The 20,361-nt window shown below is 47.4% G+C and overlaps 1 protein-coding gene across 1 annotated transcript in view; it reads right to left on the minus strand.

The window, feature by feature from the left end:
• LOC120916589 (dickkopf-related protein 3-like) overlaps nt 1-20,361 on the minus strand; it is a 136,086-nt gene that overhangs the window by 76,417 nt on the left and 39,308 nt on the right. The window contains exon 2 of the mRNA XM_040327642.1: nt 17,762-17,860. Coding sequence (XP_040183576.1) covers nt 17,762-17,860 — 99 coding nt within the window. The remainder of the gene's footprint in view (nt 1-17,761; nt 17,861-20,361) is intronic.

Genomic DNA, 20,361 nt, shown 5'->3' on the forward strand with positions numbered 1-20,361 from the left:
CTCCTTTATTTAAAATTAACGTTTAACATAACTCAAAACCAGATTTCCAAAAACCCAGGGTGTGATCAATAATGGAGGAAAACTTTATTAGAACTTTTTTGTACCATTCCTGCACTGCGGCCTTCTTCTTCCGATAACAGGCCTCAAGCCGACTTCCTGACTCAAAGACAACTTGACCGCAGTGCCCCATTTCCATTAGTTGCAGCTAAGCCTCCGCTTGCTGTAATCCCAAACCTCAGGACCCATACCAACGACAAGTCCTGCCCATGTTCTCCTGGTATTTCCTCCTCCTGCAACACGACCAACACCCGCCACAGTGCACCACTGTAAACACCTTTACAGTTGGGCGACCCTCCACACCCTAAGGGCCCTCTGAATCCCGTCCTGCAGCCCTAGCACCCACATGTCTATTCCTACGTCTGTCAAATGCACCCCGTCCCTGCGTAAATACCGCCACGTCCCCTCCTCTAGCTCCTTGTGCCTGACGACCAACCCCCCATTCCTCTCCATGAACCTCCCAATGTCCCTGTTCACCTTTCTCCTGGCCCTGTTGATGCCCCCCCATGATCTGGCAAGGCGCCACGACGTGCGAGACACCATGTCAGACCATACAACTACCATCTCCGGAAAAGCCATACGCAACCTGAGAACATCAAACTTTATGTCCTTAGTCAGGTCTAACATGGACTTCAGGCCGAGGTCGTTCCCGCCCACGTGCAAAACCAAGACGTCGGGCGCTCTGTCCAACCGCGCATATTTATGCACCTCGGGCACGAGCCTGCTCCAAAGCATCCCACGAACACCTATCCATCGAATCCTAGCCTCCTCCCTAGGAAACCCCAGCTGTCTACCTCCAGGTCTGGCCTCGGCCCTCTTCGCCCCCCAATACACGTATGAGTGCCCCATGATCCATATCAATGCCGGCTCCGAACCTGTAAAACAAAAAGAAAATTCTCCAGCATAACCCAGCCGCCCCACTACTAGGCTTCGCAACCACACAGTTATCACTCACCCCCCACAAAGTTCCCCTTTCTCCTGCTACTAGACTAACAAATGAGGGCGTACATAGATCCTAAACCTATTAGACTCCCATCTCCCTATTTTTTTCACTGACTCGTCATCCAAACCATTCCTGGCTGCCTCCGTAGCTGCTCCGATCCTAAACGAGTGGGCTGAATATTCCTTGTCCGCCAGACCCAAGACCCTCAAACCCGAGCGAAATACCGCCGTGAATTGAAACTTGGATAAAGGGGACCCATCTGCGTGTATCAAGAAGGACAGCCCAACCTCCGGGCGATTTTCCAAAAAATTACTTATCGCCCCCCACCGGACAAACCGGCGACCCCGGCACCCCAAAGACCATGACCCTCTTCCCTTTCCCCAATTGATCCGTCTTGGATCTCCTCAGCCATAGCGTCACCCTATCCTTCTCACAACTTACCTCGGTCCTCCAGATCCCTCCCTGTATCTTCTTGGAAGGACTGACCAATTCCCCTATCCGAAAAGCCCCAAAGAAGGCTAACGCAAATGCCGCACAAAATAATGCGACTTCATAGGCCGAGGCGCAGACCTCCGGCAAACACTCGAATAAACCCTTCAGCACCCCAAACGACACTGGCCGTCTGGCATCCCTGTTGGGTTTTCCCCGCCTATACCCTTTCAGAGCCTGTCTCACCCAAAATTCTTTAGTGAAATCCGGTAGCCCCTGCCATTTCAACAGAAATGCCAATGCCGCCACTTTCTTATTCAGGCCAGACACTGAGACCCCCCCCTCCATTAACCTAGCCACAAAGTACAACACTAGTAACCGTCCATCCGGACCCTTGACTTCAACCCTAGTGTCGCGGACAACCTCCTCCCATTCCTGCCAGACCTTGCTGTAGGCGGCCCACGTTGTCTCACTCACCGACCTGCGAATCCACCCCTGCGCTACTCCAAGGCAATTTTCCACAGACCGTCGGGACAGGTGAGTCTTTTTTTCTCCGCCTCCGGCACCAACTCCCGAAACCTGTCCCACTGAAAACGAGACAACGCGTCAGCGATGACGTTTTCAACCCCGGGGATGTGCACCGCATAAAGAAATATATTCAATTGCATGCAACGTAAAGTTAGCCTCTGTAGCATCCTCACCACTGGTAGCGATGACGCAGACATTTTGTTAAGCACCTGAACAACTCCCATGTTGTCTATGTGGAAACGAACCTTTTGATCCCGAAAGGACTCACCCCACAGTTCCACCGCCAGCACCACTGGAAACAATTCCAGGAGCACCAGATTTTTTGTGAAACCCGCCTGTACCCAACTCGGCGGCCAAGCGCCCGCACACCATTGTCCTTGAAAAAAGGCCCCATATCCCGTGGAACCCGCTGCGTCTGTAAATAACTCCATGTCATAATTGCTAACCGGCCCCGCCATCCACATGGCCCTACTGTTAAAGGACTCCAGAAAGCTGAGCCACACCCGTAAATCCTGCCTGTGTGTTTTACCCAGCCGGATAAAATGGTGCGGTGAACGCACCCCTGCCGTGCTGGCCGACAGCCGTCGACAAAAGGCTCTACCCATGGGTATAATGCGACAGGCAAAATTGAGTTTTCCCAGCAAGGATTGGAGAGCTCGTAATGTTACTTTTTGAGACGCCAACATACCTCCAACGTCTTCCTTCAGCGCTTCCACTTTGCCCTCCGGCAACCGGCACTCCATGGCAACCGAGTCTATCGTGATCCCCAAAAAGGTGATCTCCGTCCTCGGCCCCTCTGTCTTGTCCGGGGCCAACGGGACCCCAAAGCAGTCTGCCATGTGCTCCAGTGTCCCCAACAGTACCGCACACGTCCTGGATCCGGTCGGTCCCACGCACAGGAAGTCATCTAGGTAGTGGATGATGGAACTCACCCCCGATACTTCCCTGACCACCCATTCCAGAAATGAACTGAACTGCTCGAACAGAGCGCAGGATATAGAACAGCCCATGGGCAGGCAACGATCAATGAAGAACTCATCATTCCAAGTGCACCCCAACAGGCGGAAGCTGTCGGGGTGCACTGGTAACAGCCGAAAGGCGGCCTCCACGTCGGCCTTGGCCAACAGTGCCCCCTGACCGTAATGCCGCACCCAAGCCACCGCCGCATCAAAGGAAGTGTACTTAACCGCACAGGTGTCGGGGTCTATGGCGTCATTCACCGACCCCCCTTTCGGAAAAGAGAGGTGGTGGATCAACCGAAATTTGTTAGGCTCCTTTTTTGGAACTACCCCCAACGGCGACACCACCAACTCAGGCAAAGGAGCCTCCGTGAACGGGCCCGCCATGCGCCCCAGCGCCACTTCCTTCCGTAGTTTCTCCGAAACCACGTCAGGATGACGTGACGCCGACCTCAAGTTCCGAGGAACCGGCGGAATATCCCGCAAAGAGCATGGAATCCTAAATCCCTCCCCAAAACCCTCCTCCAGCAAGCGGGCGGCCTGTCTGTCCGGATATCTACTTAGAAACGGGCGCATCTTTTCCACCCTCACCGGCGTCGTCCCTTTTGCTGCCAAACTCACCTGATCGCCCTTTTCCTTGTTTAAAACATCTCGCCTGGGTGTGAGATCCCCCGCATCCAGAACATTCATGTTTGAATCTGCATGAAGACCCAAACTTGCAGTTGCCGGCGTTGTATTGCCAACAGACCCCTTTCGTTTTACTGGCCGACTGTCCAGAGGAAGACGACCCGCCGGCCCCGTCTCGAAAAAACTGATTCGGCGCCCGTGCAGCCGTCATAAGGCGGACCCACAAGTTTATGTCCTTGTGGTCCCACCTTAAATCCGGGCGCATAGCCATCCTCTGCCTAAATTGTTCATCGTAGCGCAGCCAAGCTGTGCCCCCATAAACCCTGTAGGCCTCCCCAATAGAGTCCTGGTACCCAAAAAGCGCCGCCCCGCACTCCGGCTTCTTAGTGCTAATCACACTAGCTAGAATGCCGAAGGCCTGCAGCCAATTTGAGAAAGTACGCGGAATGAGCCGATACCTACGTTTTTCCTCGTCCCCTTTCTTGTAGTCGTCCGGTTTCACCCTGTCCAGGTTAAACTTCTCCAGGGGCAATAGGGAAAAGATCTCCACATACTCACCCTTACCTATTTTCTCGCATACCTCAGCCTTCAAGTGTGTCCCCAACGGCCCTTCGAAACATATGTACATTTCGCACTTGGCCGCGTCGTCTAGCCTGACTATGTCCTGCCTCTCCACCGGCGCCTTGTCAGTCTCTTCCACTTTTTTCTTTTCCCCTTCCACCGCAGGCGTAGCGGGGGCGGGGGGTGACACCACGGGCGACGCGGGCTGAACCCCCCCAGTATCCGCCATCCCTGTAGCCGCACCCGCTAACCCAACACCAGTCTGCGGGGCCCCCCACGCCCCCGCGGGGTTAACTTTGCCCCCCCTGCTCAAAACGGGACACCAGCTCCTTGATCCCCTCTAAGAACCCCTTAAAACCAGCCTCCTCCCCCCTAGGACAACCCGTCCTGGTCACTGCCTGGCTACCACTGCCCCCCCATCTCTGTCCCCAGCAGTAGCATTATTAATTAAAGAAGACTTACCGGGTTGCCTGGGGGGTATTGCCCCAGCCGAACGTCCAGACTCCACCGCCGCTGCAATCGCCGCGTTGAAACCCTCATCTTCAGATCCGGAAAGTTCCCCTTCCGACCTGTCTGCTCCCGGATCGACCTCCACAGATGAAAACCCTCCAGGGGAAGGATCCCTGGAGGTGCAAGGTCCTGCCGCATCCTGACCCCTCCTCCTCACGGCGGACCCGCCGACCGATTTCGCCGCCGATTTTCCCGCTCGGGGGGGGCTTACTCCAGCCCTGCAGGCCTCACTCCTTGTTGCTGACCGTCTAGACGTCCCTTCCATCTGGCTGGGAGACCCGGCCGCCGAGGTACTAGGCCCGCGGTCCGCGGCCCTGGATTCGTCCTGCCGAGGCCCCTCCCCGCGACAGGCCGCGTGGTGCGAGGGGCCCGCGCGCTCCGGTTCCAGACGGCGAACGGGCGAATCGGCCGACCCAGAGCTCCTGGAGCGGCCGCCCGTAGAGCTGCGCTGTTGCTGGGGATTCTGTCCGGTAACCCCCCCAGCGGGAGCGTTGCGGCGCTTGGCGGGGGGGCCCGACGGGGCCCGAGTAGCGGGATTCCCTGGGCGCGTGGCTCTTGGGGAGAGGTCAGGGGAGAAGCGCTCAGGCGGCTTGGACCGCCTAGCTCGCGCTGACTCTCTCTCCGCAGGCGGATCCATGATGGGCCCCAGGTTCTCCTGAACACAGTCTCGCCCCCTGGAAGAGGCTTCGGCCCTGAGCTCCTCCAGCAGCTCCTGGATGCGGGACATGATGGAAAATTCACTAGGGGCAGTGTTACAGCTGTGGGCGGGCTCTTCTCTTTTATATCGCCCTGCCCTACCCCTCCCCTGTTATCACAGCCAATCCCCTGCCATCTCTCTTTCCTTCCCAGTTTAACCCCCGTCATGCCCGCCCTCCGCCTATGGCATTCTCTTTTCTTTGGCTCCGGGCTTTTCTGGAGGTGTGACCATAAAGAGGAAAGTGAGCAGGGATCGTTTTTTATGAGGAATACAACAGAAAGGCTTATTATTTAGCCTCTTAGTCACTTAAAGTGGTTGTAAACCCACATTTTTGCCTACAGGTAAGCCTATAATAAGGTTTACCTGTAGGTATAAAGAATATCTTCTAAACCTGTACGGTTTAGGAGATATTCCCCTCGCAATGCGCCGCTGATTACAGCGGCGCATGCGCAGGGGGGATCCTCGGCTGAAGGGCCGGCCCCGCTGACCCATGACGTCATCGCCGCTCCAGCCAATCACAGCACTGGAGCAGCGATACCCGGAAGACACGCTCGGCGTGGACCAGGTAAGTTCCCTACCTCGTTTCGAGGTAAGTATTTCATAATGAGCTAATATGCGGTGCATACTAGCTCATTATGGCTTTTGCCTTGCAGGTGTAAAAAAAAAAAAAATGTATATGCGGGTTTACAACCGCCTTAAGGACCCCCTACCGACGATATACGTCAGCAGAATGGTACGGCTGGGCACAATCACATACCTGTACGTCCTCTTTAAGTGCCCAGTCGTGAGGTTGCGACCCGATCCGAAACTCCGTGACCGCGCCCGCAGGACCCGATCGTCGCCGGTGTCCCGCGATCGGTCACCGGAGCTGAAGAATGGGGAGAGGTGTGTGTAAACACACCGTCCCCGTTCTTCATTGTAGCAGTGTCAGTGATCATCTGTTCCCTGATATAGGGAAAGACGATCACTGACGTCACACGTCCAGCACCGCCCCCCTACAGTTAGAAACACATATGAGGTCACACTTAACCCATACAGTGCCCCCTAGTGGTTAACTCCTAAACTACAATTGTCATTTTCACAGTAATCAGTGCATTTTTATAGCACTTTTTGCTGTGAAAATGCCAATGGTCCCAAAAATGTGTCAAAATTGTCCGATGTGTCCGCAATAATGTTGCAGTCATGAAAAAAAAAAAATCGCTGATTGCCGCCATTAGTAGTAAAAAAAAAATATTAATAAAAATGCAATAAAACTATCCCCTATTTTGTAAACGCTATAAATTTTGCGCAAACGAATGGATAAATGCTTATTGCGATTTTTTTACCAAAAATAGGTAGAAGAATACGTATCGGCCTAAACGGAGGAAAACAAATGTTTTTTTATATTTTTTGGGGGGATATTTATTATAGCAAAAAGTAAAAAATATTGAATTTTTTTCAAAATTGTCGCTCTATTTTTGTTTATACCGCAAAAAATAAAAACCGCAGAGGTGATCAAATACCATCAAAGGAAATCTCTATTTGTAGGAAAAAAAGGACGCCAATTTTGTTTGGGAGCCACGTCGCACGACTGCGCAATTGTCAGTTAAAGCGACGCAGTGCCGAATCACAAAAAGGGGCAAGGTCCTCAACCACTTAAGGACCGCCTAACGCCGATATATGTCGGCAGAATGGCACGGCTGGGCACAAGGACGTACCTGTACGTCCTCTTCAAGTGCCCAGCTGTGGGTCGTGCACGCCCGCGACCCGGTCCGAAGCTCCGTGACCGCGGGCGGGGGACCCGTGGACCCGATCGCCGCTAGAGTCCCGCGATCGGTCACAGGAGCTGAAGAACGGGGAGAGGTGTGTGTGTGTAAACACACCTTCCCCGTTCTTCACAGTGGGACTGTCATTGATCGTCTGTTCCCTGATATAGGGAAAGGCGATCAATGATGTCACACGTCCAGCCATGCCCCCCTACAGTTAGAAACACATATGAGGTCACACTTAACCCCTTCAGCGCCCCTAGTGGTTAACTCCCAAACTGCAATTGTAATTTTCACAGTAAACAATGCATTTTTATAGCACTTTTTGCTGTGAAAATGACAATGGTCCCAAAAATGTGTCAAAATTGTCCGATGTGTCCGCCATAATGTTGCAGTCACGAAAAAAAAAAATCGCTGATCGCCGCCATTAGTAGTAAAAAAATAATTATTAATAAAAATGCAATAAAACTATCCCCTATTTTGTAAACGCTATAAATTTTGAGCAAACCAATCGATAAACGCTTATTACAATTTTTTTTAACAAAAATAGGTAGAAGAATACGTATCGGCCTAAACTGAGGGAAAAAAAAAACGTTTTTTTTATATATATATTTTTGGGGGATATTTATTAAAGCAAAAAGTAAAAAATATTGCATTTTCAATTGTCAGTTAAAGCGACGCACTGCCAAATCGCAAAAAGGGGCCTGGTCCTTTACCTGCATATTGGTCTGGGTCTTAAGTGGTTAACCTGCATAATGGTCTGGGTGTTAAGTGGTTAAGGTGAGAGGCTGGGGAAAACGTTTGGCACGTAGCACTGGATGAAAGCACCTGCACTTTATTGGATATCACTGCAATTAAGAGACAATTGTTTTGCATCTGCACTTTTTGGATTTATTTTGCACATTGCTGTGGAGTGTGGCTTAGAGATTTTCCAGCACAAGGACTTGCATTATTTTGCATGTTTTTTTGGAATAGTTTTTTCTGCACTAAAGACTGTTTATTGCACAATTTTATATCGTTTTTTCTAGTGTCTGTATTTTGCATACACAGAATATATATATATATATATTTTTACACAGGTTATTTCTGCACTGGATTGTTGCACTTTTTAAATTAATTTTTCACACTGTTATTTTATATTATTTCACCTTTATGAAGAGTCATTTATGGATGTGTTTTGCAATTATCACTCCTGAATTATTTGATGTTTTATGCACGCTATTTTATGTAGTTTAAAATATTTTTTATAGTAAGCGCCCCCTCACCCCCTTTTTATTGTTATACCTTTCAGTGTGAGAACACTTTTTAGGTGGCTGCTCCTTTTTTAGTAATATTTTATCCCTTATTGGTTTGCGCAATAGTTTCCCCATTTTTCACACTTGTAAGACAAACGCTCCAACTTTGGATGCTCATGTCACATGACATGTGAAGATCTGTTTCCCTATGAGAGCCGTCTTATCTGGTCCGACACAAGTCGGTCCGACTTTGAAAATGCTCAATGTACTTCTTTGGTCTGACTTTGGTCTTACTTCGGCCCATTGAATATTATTGAAGTTGGATCAAAGTAGGATCCTTGTCCTAACCATCCGACTTGTGACATCCAAATTTATGTCACTCTTATCTTGTTCATTTAAGTTGGATGGAAGTAGGAACGATGTAGAACAGATGTAGCAGGGCATAGTAAGATGACAATCGTACAACAGTTGTGTCATACCAGTGTGAACCCAGCCTAAGGCCCCTTTCACACTGGTATGACACGACAGTCGCACGTCTATGGGGGAACTCCACGCACAATGTAAAAAAAAAAACAGCATGTTTTCCCCTTTCAAGAGGATACCAGGCCCTTCAGTCTAGTATGGATTTTAAGGGGAACCGCCATGCCGAAAAAATGGTCTGGGGTCCCCCCAAAATCCACACCAGACCCTTATCCGAGCACATAGCCCACAGGTCAGGAAAGTGGGTGAGAACGAGCGAGCGTCTCCCTGAACCGCAACATGGGGCACCCACTTATATTGGCATGGGGAGGGGTTCACCGGAGTCCCGCCCCTTATGACATCACCGCCCATCATGCCCCAAGTGGTGAGATCATAAGTGGCGGGCCTCCGGATGACGTCACCCAGTGACCTTCACCCCATGCCAATAGAAGTAGTGGCACACCGCGCACCCAACATTAGAGCGGGAGAGAGCTTTGACTCAAGATCAGAGGAACAGAGGAAGAAGACCCGGCAAAAGAGCGAGAAGACAGCGGAAAAGACCTGGCAGAGGCAGAAGACAACCGGAGAGGGTTGGAAGACATCAGCGGAGAGCGGAGAAGACCCAGAGGGGGAGAAGAAGTGGGAAGATACGCCGAAGCTGCTTAATAAATTACTTTAAAAACCTGCGTACTGTACTGAATTTTACTTTTGTAATTTTTTGTTTTAGGTGAATGGGTAGGTGTACAATGTACCCGATACTTATTCACATAGGGTGGGGGGCTGGGATCTGGGGGCCCCCTTGTTCCGATAAGCTCCCTGCCCACAGAACCCGACAACCAATGACCAGGGTTGTCGGGAAGAGGCTCTTGTCCTCATCAACATGGAGACAAGGTGCTTTGAGGTGGTGGCGCAGGGCCCCCCTGCCCCAAAGCACCCACCCCGCCCATGTTGAGGGCATGCGTCCTGGTACAGTTCAGGAGGGTGGTGCTCGCTCGTCCCAACCCCCTTACCCAACCTGCTCTGTGTTCAGATAAGGGTTCGGTATGGACAGTTTTTTCGGCGTGGGGGTTCCCCTTAAAATGAATACCAAACCAAAGGGCCTGGTATGCTCTTGGAGGGGGAACCCATGCTGTTTTTTTTTTATTTGACGTGGAGTTCTCTTTCAAGATCATCAGAGCACAAGTCGCATGCCAAAGTTGGCTCAGTTAAGACGGCGATCCGACTTTGATCCGACTTCCATGATATTCAATGGGCTGAATTAGGATCAAAATCAGACCAAAGTAGTGCAGGGACTACTTTGAAGTCATACTAATATGAATGGTTGTCATTGGAAATCATGGGGAACGACTTGTCTTGCAACTTTGCAGTCCCAAATCGTAGGATAAGTCGTACAAGTGTGAAATGGGCCTAAGTAACTTATTCTAAAATTGTAGACACCTGTGGTGCTAATTAAAGTGAATAATCTGCTTGGAGGATCTCTAAAATCCAATAAGGTCTTAGCCCTCATACATACACGGGCACTATTAGGTAGATTTACGTAGATTGGCCTAACTTTAGGGCGGCCTAGCCTAGCCTTTTTAGGCTACACCGCCGCAAATTAGTTAGGCTAGTAGCGACTACATTTCCCAGTGCGCATTGCGGCTAAGTAGGCCGTACGGGCCTATTGATTTCGACGCAGACGTAAACGACGTAACTCCCGATTCGCGGACGACTTACGCAAACGATGTAAAAAATCGAACCTCGCGGCGGGAACGGCGGCCATACTTTAACATTGTTATTCCACCTCATAGGTGGAATAACTTTGTCTTTGTGTGACTGGCAGAAATCTGCCCACACCATGTTATTTCCACAAAATTATAAAGATTTAATTTCAAATATATATTTGTATGACAATTTAAAACAGTTTATTGACATTTTTTATTTAATTGTACTCTGTATTACAAAGGCTGTCTTTTTTTTTAACATGTGACCAGCAGCAGAGGACTAAAAGACAGGCTGTAAAACATCTGGGTCATATGACAGAAGTATATCAATTAGAAACAGGATATTTAGATGTTTCTTTTATTTAAAAAATTACAGTGCCAGCATCCACATACAGAAAGAGAAGGGACAATGTAAATTAAACAGTGTGGGCCAGATTCATGTACCTGCGCTGCGGCGTAACGTAACTCATTTACGTTACACCACCGCAACTTTTCAGCGCAAGTGCTTCATTCACAAAGCACTTGCCTGTAAACTTGCAGCGGCGTAGCGTAAATCCGTCCGGCGCAAGCCCGCCTAATTCAAATGGGGCGTGTGTCATTTAAATTAGGCGCTTTCCCGCGCCGAACCGACTGCGCATGCTCCGTTAGGAAATTTCCCTCCGTGCTTTGCGTGAAATTACGGTGCCCCAACGTGTTTTTTGAACGGCAAAGTGCGTTACGTCCTTTCGTATTCCCGGACGACTTACGCAAAAAAAAAAATTTTTAATTTGACGCGGGAACGACGGCCATACTTTAACATGGATGGTCTAATTTTACACCACCTAAATAGCACTCGTAACTTTACAAAGGAAAAAGCCGACTAGCGACGACGTAAGCGAATGCGACGAACGCGCGTACCTTCGTGGATCGCCGTAAACAGCTAATTAGCATACCCGACGCGGAAAACGACGAGGACTCCCCCAAGCGGGCGCCGAAGAATTACACCTACGATCCGAAGGCATACGAAGCCATACGCCTGACGGATCGAAGCCTAAAGCCGTCGTAACTTGTTTTGAGGATTCAAAATAATGCTACGACGCGGCAAATTTGAAAATACGCCGGAGTATCAGTAGATACGCCGCCGTATTTCGACTGTGAATCTGGCCCTGTGTGTTTAATATCACTTCAAGGAACAGAGCATGGATTACCCTTTTCCAAAGCAAATCCAAATTTAATTAGGCCACTTCAAAAAGCAATAAGCATATTTTTACTTACAATACCTAATTAGCAGTTATATTTCTAACCATGCTAATTAGTTACTTTGGGCTACCTCACATACTGTATTGGTAAATCAGTTCAGATGAGTGTACTTTGTTTGTAACTTTCCAAGGACTAAACTTGAAATGGCTGTGATTTATTACCAATATATTGTAAAATATGTGGTTTGCTTATTGCTAACAGAATATATTTAAAAGTATATGATTCCTACTGTATGTATAAGTTATTCCTATATTACCTACACAAAAAGTCCAAAGACCTGAAATGTGGTGTGAGTCTTGATGAACTGCTTTGCTTCTTAAAATGGAACTTTAGTCAGAAAAGTAAGTACTGCTTGATCACTTCAGGCTGGCCTCTTTTGCATGTACAGCTATGTAAAACATTAACCACTTCCGGACCGCCCACCGCACATATTCTGTGGCAGGACGGCCTGTAGGGTGACCACATTTACAAACTAGAATTTAGGGACCCCCCTTCCCAAAAATCAGCTTGTGTTGTAACGAATCACAGCACAGTGATTGGACATAAGAGGCAGGATTTATGATTTCTCCAATCACAAGCAGGGGGTGGGATTGTACTCCTCCAAGCATTCCGGGCCAGGACAAGTACTATCAGTGAGTAAAGCGGTGATGTGGCAACCTTTTTTGGGGGCATCAGACTGGCCCGGGGTGTGGCTGTGTCAGTTTTATTCCGGGACACTGTATTGTCCTGGAATGAAGGTGCCTGGGACAGACCTGCAAAATGCGGGACTGTCTCGGGCAATCCAGGACACGTGGTCACCCTAGCGGTCCGGCTGTTAGAAAATACATACCTGTACGTTGTTTTGTGCATGAGATACTGTGGGCGCGCCAGGAGAGCACGTGCGGGGGTCCAGCGGATTCAATGTCCGCTGACGATCACTCCACAGAGAGGCGGAACAGGGATCTGCCTATGTAAACAAGGCAGATCCCCGTTCTGACAGGGGACAACACTGAGGTAGTCTGTTCCTAGTAATCAGGAACAGCGATCTCTGTGTTGTCCCAGTGAGCACATCCCCCACACAGTTAGAACACACACTGAGGGAACACAGTTAACCCTTTGATTGCCTCTAGTGTCAACCACTTCCATTCCAGTGTCATTTATAAATTGATCAGTGAATTTTTTTTGCATTGATCACTGTATTGGTGTCACTGGTCCCCAAAAAGTGTCACTTAGGGTCAGATTTGTCCGCCGCAATGTCACAGTCCTGCTAAAAATCTCTGATTGCCGTCATTACCAGTAAAAAAATTAAAAGTCCCTAGCGCAAACCAATCAATATACGCTTATTGGGATTTTTTCCCCCAAAATATGTAGAAGAATACATATTGGCCTAAACTTTAGTCTCAAATCCCAGGGTGGACTTGGTCTCCCAAAATTACTTTGGTACTATCAAGCAGCTAGGCTGGCGCAATTATCCACTGTCTATTTGAGACTAGAGAAACAGGATTGGATGCACATAGAGAGGCAGGCAGTGCCATCATTCACGCTAGACTTCCTCTTTTGGTGTTCCCCAAAGAATAGACCCCCAGTGATGTCCCCCACTCACTAGCTCTATGGGATACCCTGTGTAATCTTCCCTCTTTGGTCTCAGAAATCCATCCCCCTAGCACACATCTTTCACAATCCCCAGTTCATCCCAGGCATATACCGAATAGGACACTTCTTTTCCTGTACCGGACCTCTATAACTTAAACACTGCGTAATCAAACTAGAACTCCCTAACTCTGAAAAATGTAGGTTCCACCAACTTTCATATTATTTACACTTTTGGGGAAAAAACTTGATCCCCCGATGTTCACGGATTATGAACGGTGGTGTGGCCAGGTCATGGAGCAAAGGGGGGGGCCTATCCATAATCTACTCATCACTAGCGAGGCGTACTACAAAACTCCCATATATGAAGGCATGGGAGAAAGATCTCCAAGAGGACTGGGATTTGGAGGATTGGCACAAGTCCTTCGGAGCCTACAAAGGAATTTTCAGCTCTGCCCTAATGAAAGCCAACCCTAAGCTACTCACAAGATGGTACCCAGTCCCTACTAAACTGGCTACCATCTATCCCTCATTCTCCCTGTTATGCTTCAGGGGATGTCCTACACTTGGCACAATGATACATGTATGGTGGGAATGCAAGAAAATCAGAGGGTACTAGAACAAAATATTTCACCTTATCCGCAGAGTCACTGGCTATCCCGTAGAGTCACTGGCTATCCCGTAGAGTCCCTCAGTAGTCTTATTTAAATTCCCCCATCCGGAAAACTCCCAAATATACCCAAAAATGTATCCTTTTTATGCTGCTGGGAAGCAAATTATCCACAGCTAAAGCTTGGAAACAACCCAAGGTCTCCATATTATCAACTAAAAGACAGATCTCATGGATAATGATCCAAGAAAAGATAGTAAGTACTATTCTAGACGATTCTAAAAAATTTGAAGCGATCTGAGAACTATGGGCCCAACATGGTAACTTGCTGGTATCTCTCTTCCACGTGGATCCAGCTGTACTTAAGTGGAAGATGGGACATCTTGGAGGCTGACAGGTATCTTCCTACTCTTCTCTACTCTACCTCTTCCTTTTCTCCTTTTCTTCTTTCTTTACTTCACTATAAGATTACATAGACACATGACATTGTCTTTAAGTTCAGAGTTCCTTATCTTTAGCGGGAACCAGGAACTCAACGTTTACCCGCAATTTTTATTTTTTTTAAAAGGACACTTACCTGTCCTAGGTGCCCGCGATGTCAGCCCCCCAGGCCGAGCCCTGGATCCTGGCAGCTCCCGGCACCACCACCCTTACTGAGGGAAACAGGAAGTGGAGCCTTGCGGCTTCACTGCCCGTTTCCTACTGTGCATGCACGAGTCTTGCGTCGCTTTTGTGAGTGGGCGGCTGCTTTCTGGGATACACACAGTTCCCAGAAGGCAGCGCGCCCCATTCCCCAGAAGACACCGTGACGAGGAAGAAGACCTGCCGCGGACTAGGAAGAGGCAGATTAAGAAAATCCGCATAGCAACCGGCATTTTTGGTAAGCAAATAAATGTTTTTTTAAATTTTTTTTCAACCTGACTAACTATGTAACTATGTAATGGTAAACAAGACAAATACAGAGCTTGACTCTCCCTAATGAGTGGAACAGATAGCAATAAAAGCTGACAGGTGTTCTAATTCCTCTACACTCTATCCAAAGATAAAAAAAAAGTGTTGCCTTTAGTTACACTTTAATGGAAAGGTGTTATTAAAGCAAATTTCATTATTATTATGACCATTTTTATTATGGTTACAATATCATTATATTCATTTTTATATTTAATTTCTAAAGTTTCTAGCTGTAATCTTTCTTTGTGTAGAATCCCCATACATTTACTTCCTTGAATTCTGCAACACGTATTCACTATGCCCTGCATTCACACTGCTGAAAATTACTGCTGTGTCACAAAATTCACAGAGTCTGTCTTCTTAAAGAGGAACTGCAGTCTGCTCACATAATTTGTAATAAAAACATCATTGCCATTCTGAAGCTTCCCTCCAACCACTTTGCATATTATTTTATATGTACTGTTATTCTGTACTTGCCAAATATGCTACAGAAATCTCCCCCCACTGAGGCTGCAATCTTTTTAACTATGGGCAGCTGAAGCTGCAGCCTGTTCACTTTCTGGATTTACACAGACACACTCTGCAGCTTTCATTAGCCCTCTTATGATTCATCCCCTCCCTTTCTGGCAAACTCTCACGAGAGAGAGAGAGAGAGAGAGAGAGAGAGAGAGAGAGAGTGCTGTGCATGATGTCATAAGCCTAGACTTTTTACCAGACAAGAAATAGGAAGTGGGCTGTATAAGGTATTTACTGGCAGAAAAAAAATGTTTTACAATCCAAAGTTAAAACAACAAGGGCAGAAGATTTAATATATGGAAATATGAAAAAATGACTGAAGTTCTGCTTTAACTACAGACGTACTGAGATCAGGAATTTCAGAAGGTAGAGTCAGTACTTGATTACAAAGTTATCGTCAAATAAGCAGGCCCATTGTGAGAACGTAAAAATTGCTCTGGTCCATAAAGAGTATAAAGGTATGACAGCTGATATGATTAAAGAATATCTAAACGAAAAAGCAAATGATTTAAAATGGTAGCAAAGCCTAACACGAAATATTGTTAAAAATGTTCCCTCCCACTTCTTCAACCTATCCTGCATAGGCTGTATAAAAAAAGCTCTGGTTTCCTGGTGTCAAAGAGTAGGTTCTGCAGGGGAGAGGAGAGAGAGCCAACAAAGGCTGGGCCATGGGAGCCTACGGGTGATGTCACAGCATCAGGAAATCACAGCTATTGTACAAAGGGGAGCCAAAGAGTCATGTGACTGGACCAGACTGGATTACAAATAGCTAAACTTTGAAATTACCTAGGCCCCATATAGATATCCTGCTCCTCATTGGCGGCTCGTGCTCAAAATCTTTTGGGGGTGCAAACGTCATATGCAGCCAACTGTGCCCATTATATGCAGCCACTGTGCCCATCAAATGCAGCCAACTGTGCGCATCATATGCAGCCAACTTTGCCCAGCAAATGCAGCCAACTGTGCCCAGCAAATGCAGTCAACTGTGCCCAGAAAATGCAGCCTCTGTGCCCAGCAAATGCAGCCAACTGTGCCCAGCAAATGCAGCCAACTGTGTCCAGCAAATGCAGCCAACTGTGCCCATCATATGCAGCCTCTGTGCCCCGCCCCCCTCTGCCCACCCGCTGTCTTGACCGGTACTTACCCTATTGTGGTGGTGGGTCAGGCAGCTGGTGATGGTGGTGAGCTGTTGGACGGCTAGTGCAGGTCAGGCAGCGGCTCCTGTGTCCTCCAAAGCGTCTCTTCTTGCATTCTGCTAGGTGGCCAATGGAATCGCCTGTGTCTTCAGCCAATCAGCGGACGGGTATTAGACCCGAGCCTCCTGATTGGTGGAGAGGCGGTTCAGTGTTAGAAAAGCAAATATTCATTTTCTTTTCTAACACACCTGGATGAACTGCAAGCTTAATGCTCTGTGCGCCAAGTCCACCTGCTTTGAAGCCCATTAGAGCCCATGGCTCTAATCAGGTGCTTCAAAAAAACACCCCCGCCGCTGTAATTCAGGCGCCTGGCGTCCGAAAAGGGGAAGGATGCCTGAATAGCGGGTGGCTACAGGGGCCATGGATAGATCATGCTAAGGATGAATCTATCCATTCTACATAGAGGGGGGTGGCGTGACTAAGGGAGTAGCGCCCGTGCGCCCTTAATGGACAGGCCACCCCTGCTGCTCCTTCAACAACAGAGTTAAGTGGGGTACACGCTATAAGAAAATCGGGCGAACAGTTTCTCCCGTTGTTCCATAGAAAATCGGAACCGATGAACACAAATTTGTACGAAGATTCTTGTTTCTGATCATGCGCAGTCTTTCTTTTCTGATTTTTCTTGTACGAAAATCGTATGAAAATGGTATACATTAAATGAAAACTGTTCATTCTGAACATTTTTGGAGTTTGTCCCTTCGGGAATTTTCGTACGAAAAGTCGGTATCAGCTTTAGAAAATTGTGTACACACACTATACGAAAATCTTACGGAAATTCATATAGTGTATACAAGCCATTACCCTACCTCAGTTGTTCCTACAATTCCATGAGGGGAACTTGAGAACCAGTACAGTGTTACTGCAGTTTTCTGCTGCCTTCATTATATTATTTCAGAGGCATCCCTAAACAAAGAATACATGGATGCTCCATCCTGCCTCTTCATAATCCTGCCTGTCACAGTTGGGGTACAAGGGGTACTGCTTTAACTGAAAAATTAAGGACTGACTTTGCTATCTGGTAAGGGTGACTGGCTCCCAAGTCTGACTTACTGGAATCACATAACTTTTGACAGATAACTCATACTGTATGTATTTCAAGCTACGGTACTTGCCTATAGTTCTGTTTAAACTCTTTGTGGGGTTCCAGATGAGTTTCCTTTATTACGTCTGTAAACACAATGAACACATACACAATGCATATATATTTATTTTTAATAGACTCCTCACCCTTTCATTTTCTTTACATTGCCGGCATTCAGCAGACAGGGATGTAGAGTGACAATACTGGTTCTCTGGGCAGTCACTGGACTTATTGCATAATTCCACCTGTAAATGTCCAAAAAAAGGGCAAAAATCAAATGTATGTCATAACATAAAAAACATTATGTACTCTATGAGATATTATAGGGAAAAAGTGAGCATGAAACTGTGTGAAAGGTAAAACCACAACTTAACCGTACCACAACATGCTAAAGTTCTTCTCTGTGAATCTGGTTAGATTGCTCTTAACCACGGCTCTCTTCTATGAATTTGATCAGGCTGAACCTGCAATACTAACATTATTGTATGCATCTTGAAAGGGTTCTGTGGCCCAATCATCCTCTTCTGTGGTCCCTATGGTGGCGCTCCTGGCTCCTCCTCCTCATCGAGTGCCTGCCCCCACAGATAGCAGATAGCCGCATTCCATGGGGGCACTCACGCGAGCGTGTTCCGGAGTCCTGCTGCTGCGTCAATTGACACAGACAGCAAGACTCGGCCCTGCCCCCCGACTTCCGTGTCACTGGATGTGATTGACAGCAGTGGAAGCCATAGGCGTGCACACAGGGTGTGCCAGGTGTGCCTGGGCACACCCTAATCACCTAGTGCGCATTAGCATTATCACTCTTTGTGGCAGCTGGGAGATCAGTGTGCCAGGGCCATATATATGTAGACACACACACACACACACACGTGTGTTTGAGCTTTGGGGTGCACACCCTAATGCAATAGGCTGCACACACCTATGGTGTGAGCCAATGGCTCCTGCTGCCATCAATCTATCCAATGAACACCTGAGACAGCAGCTGGAGCTGCTGGGCTCGTTTCCGTTGCTGGAAAGATCAGGTTCAAGTAAATAAAAGGGGGGTTCTGAGGGGCAGCTGCGCCACAAAAGGCATTCTATGCATTAAGGTGAAAAACCTTGAGACTTTACAACTCCTTTAAGTCCTTCTAGATCACTTCAGCCTGGCCCCTTTTGCAGGTATAGCTATGTAACAAATTAAAACTATTCATTCCATGATCGCCGTGGGACGTGTCTGTGAGGTCACCTGCGTACGCGGTGGCATTACCGCGCAAGTGCATAACTACATGCTACCACGCATGCGCAAGAAGTACTGACGTCACACATTTGTGGCGAGGACGACAGCGATTGCCGGGGCTTCCACGCCTTCCGGAACGCCGAGGTGGCCACTTAGATGCCGCCATCAAGTGGCTTCAATGGCCATGAGGGGGTGGGGAGGGGATGGATTGCACACCTGTCACTCTCCAATCAACATTGATTGGAGGGTATTTAATAAATGCCTCCTGTTAGTGGATCTTTAGGTGATCCCTGGAGAAGGCACAACGTGTATACCACATACGGACGATGGAAGGGTAAGTGTTGCATTTAGCGCACTGATAGGATAAATATCTTAATATTTGACCCTTTACTAAATACCAATACTAATCAATTAATAATTATTTAACATAGATTGACCACCTACTGTATATTCCACCTAAATTGAGCATATAAGTGTGTACATCTGTGCTAGATTTGACAGTCCACACTAGATCTTCAAGACGCAAGGTAAAATCTCATATTTATATATCAATATCCTTTATTTATCTCTTTTAATCACAGCACTAGTACAGCTGTTTGTCACTGTGTTGTTTTTGGGTTAGCCCCCTTCAAAGGCTGTCATATTTACTTACACGATACTCATCATGCCATGTTTATTTCTGACTTGTTATGTTATACAAGCCCTCGAAGATACATAGCTCATCACTTAGGAGAAATGTTTAATATTTTATCATATTATTATGATTCATTATTTCACAAATTTTCACTCACATTCGTTTGTTCATTATAATCCACACATTTCACCAATTTTATTTCATGATTTATCATTTTTATTATTCATCATTTATATTTTTATTCATTAATTTATTATCATTTGTCACACGCCTTAATTCACATATAAATATAATATAAAACTATTTAGAAGAATTCGACTTATTAGACTCCGTGGGTTTTTTCACCAGAAGAACTTTTTATAAGTATCCTTATAAAAATGATCTCCATCCATACATTCTGATTGCTTAAATTATAAATTGCAGGTACTTCCACTCTCATTCACCCCCAACCCAGGGGCCTATAATATGTGACCACTTGCAAGCCCTGCGAACCAGGGTCTTGCCCTGGTTTGTTTTACGGAGGAAGCACATGGAGGTCCTGGATCGCTCAAACGCATTTGTTTTTTAAGGTGATACTAAAGGTTCAATTTATTTTTTTAAATAACAAACATGTCATACTTACCTCCGCTGTGCAGCTTGTTTTGTACAGAGTGGCCCCGAATGCCGTTTTCTAGGGTCCCTCGGGGGCTGTCTCGGCTCCTCCCTGTATCAGATAACTCCCTCTGGGAAGCGCTCTCCCAGGGGGGTTACCTTGCGGGCGCACTCCCGAGTCCAGCATTTGCATCTATAGACACGAATGCCGGACTGGCCCAGCCCCCCGCTGCCCGCGTCATTGGATTTGATTGAAAGCAGGGGGAGCCAATGGCTGTGCTGCTATCAATCTATCCAATGAAGAG

This window comes from Rana temporaria, chromosome 10 (assembly GCF_905171775.1).
Source record: "Rana temporaria chromosome 10, aRanTem1.1, whole genome shotgun sequence".
Classification (NCBI taxonomy): Eukaryota; Metazoa; Chordata; class Amphibia; order Anura; family Ranidae; genus Rana; species Rana temporaria.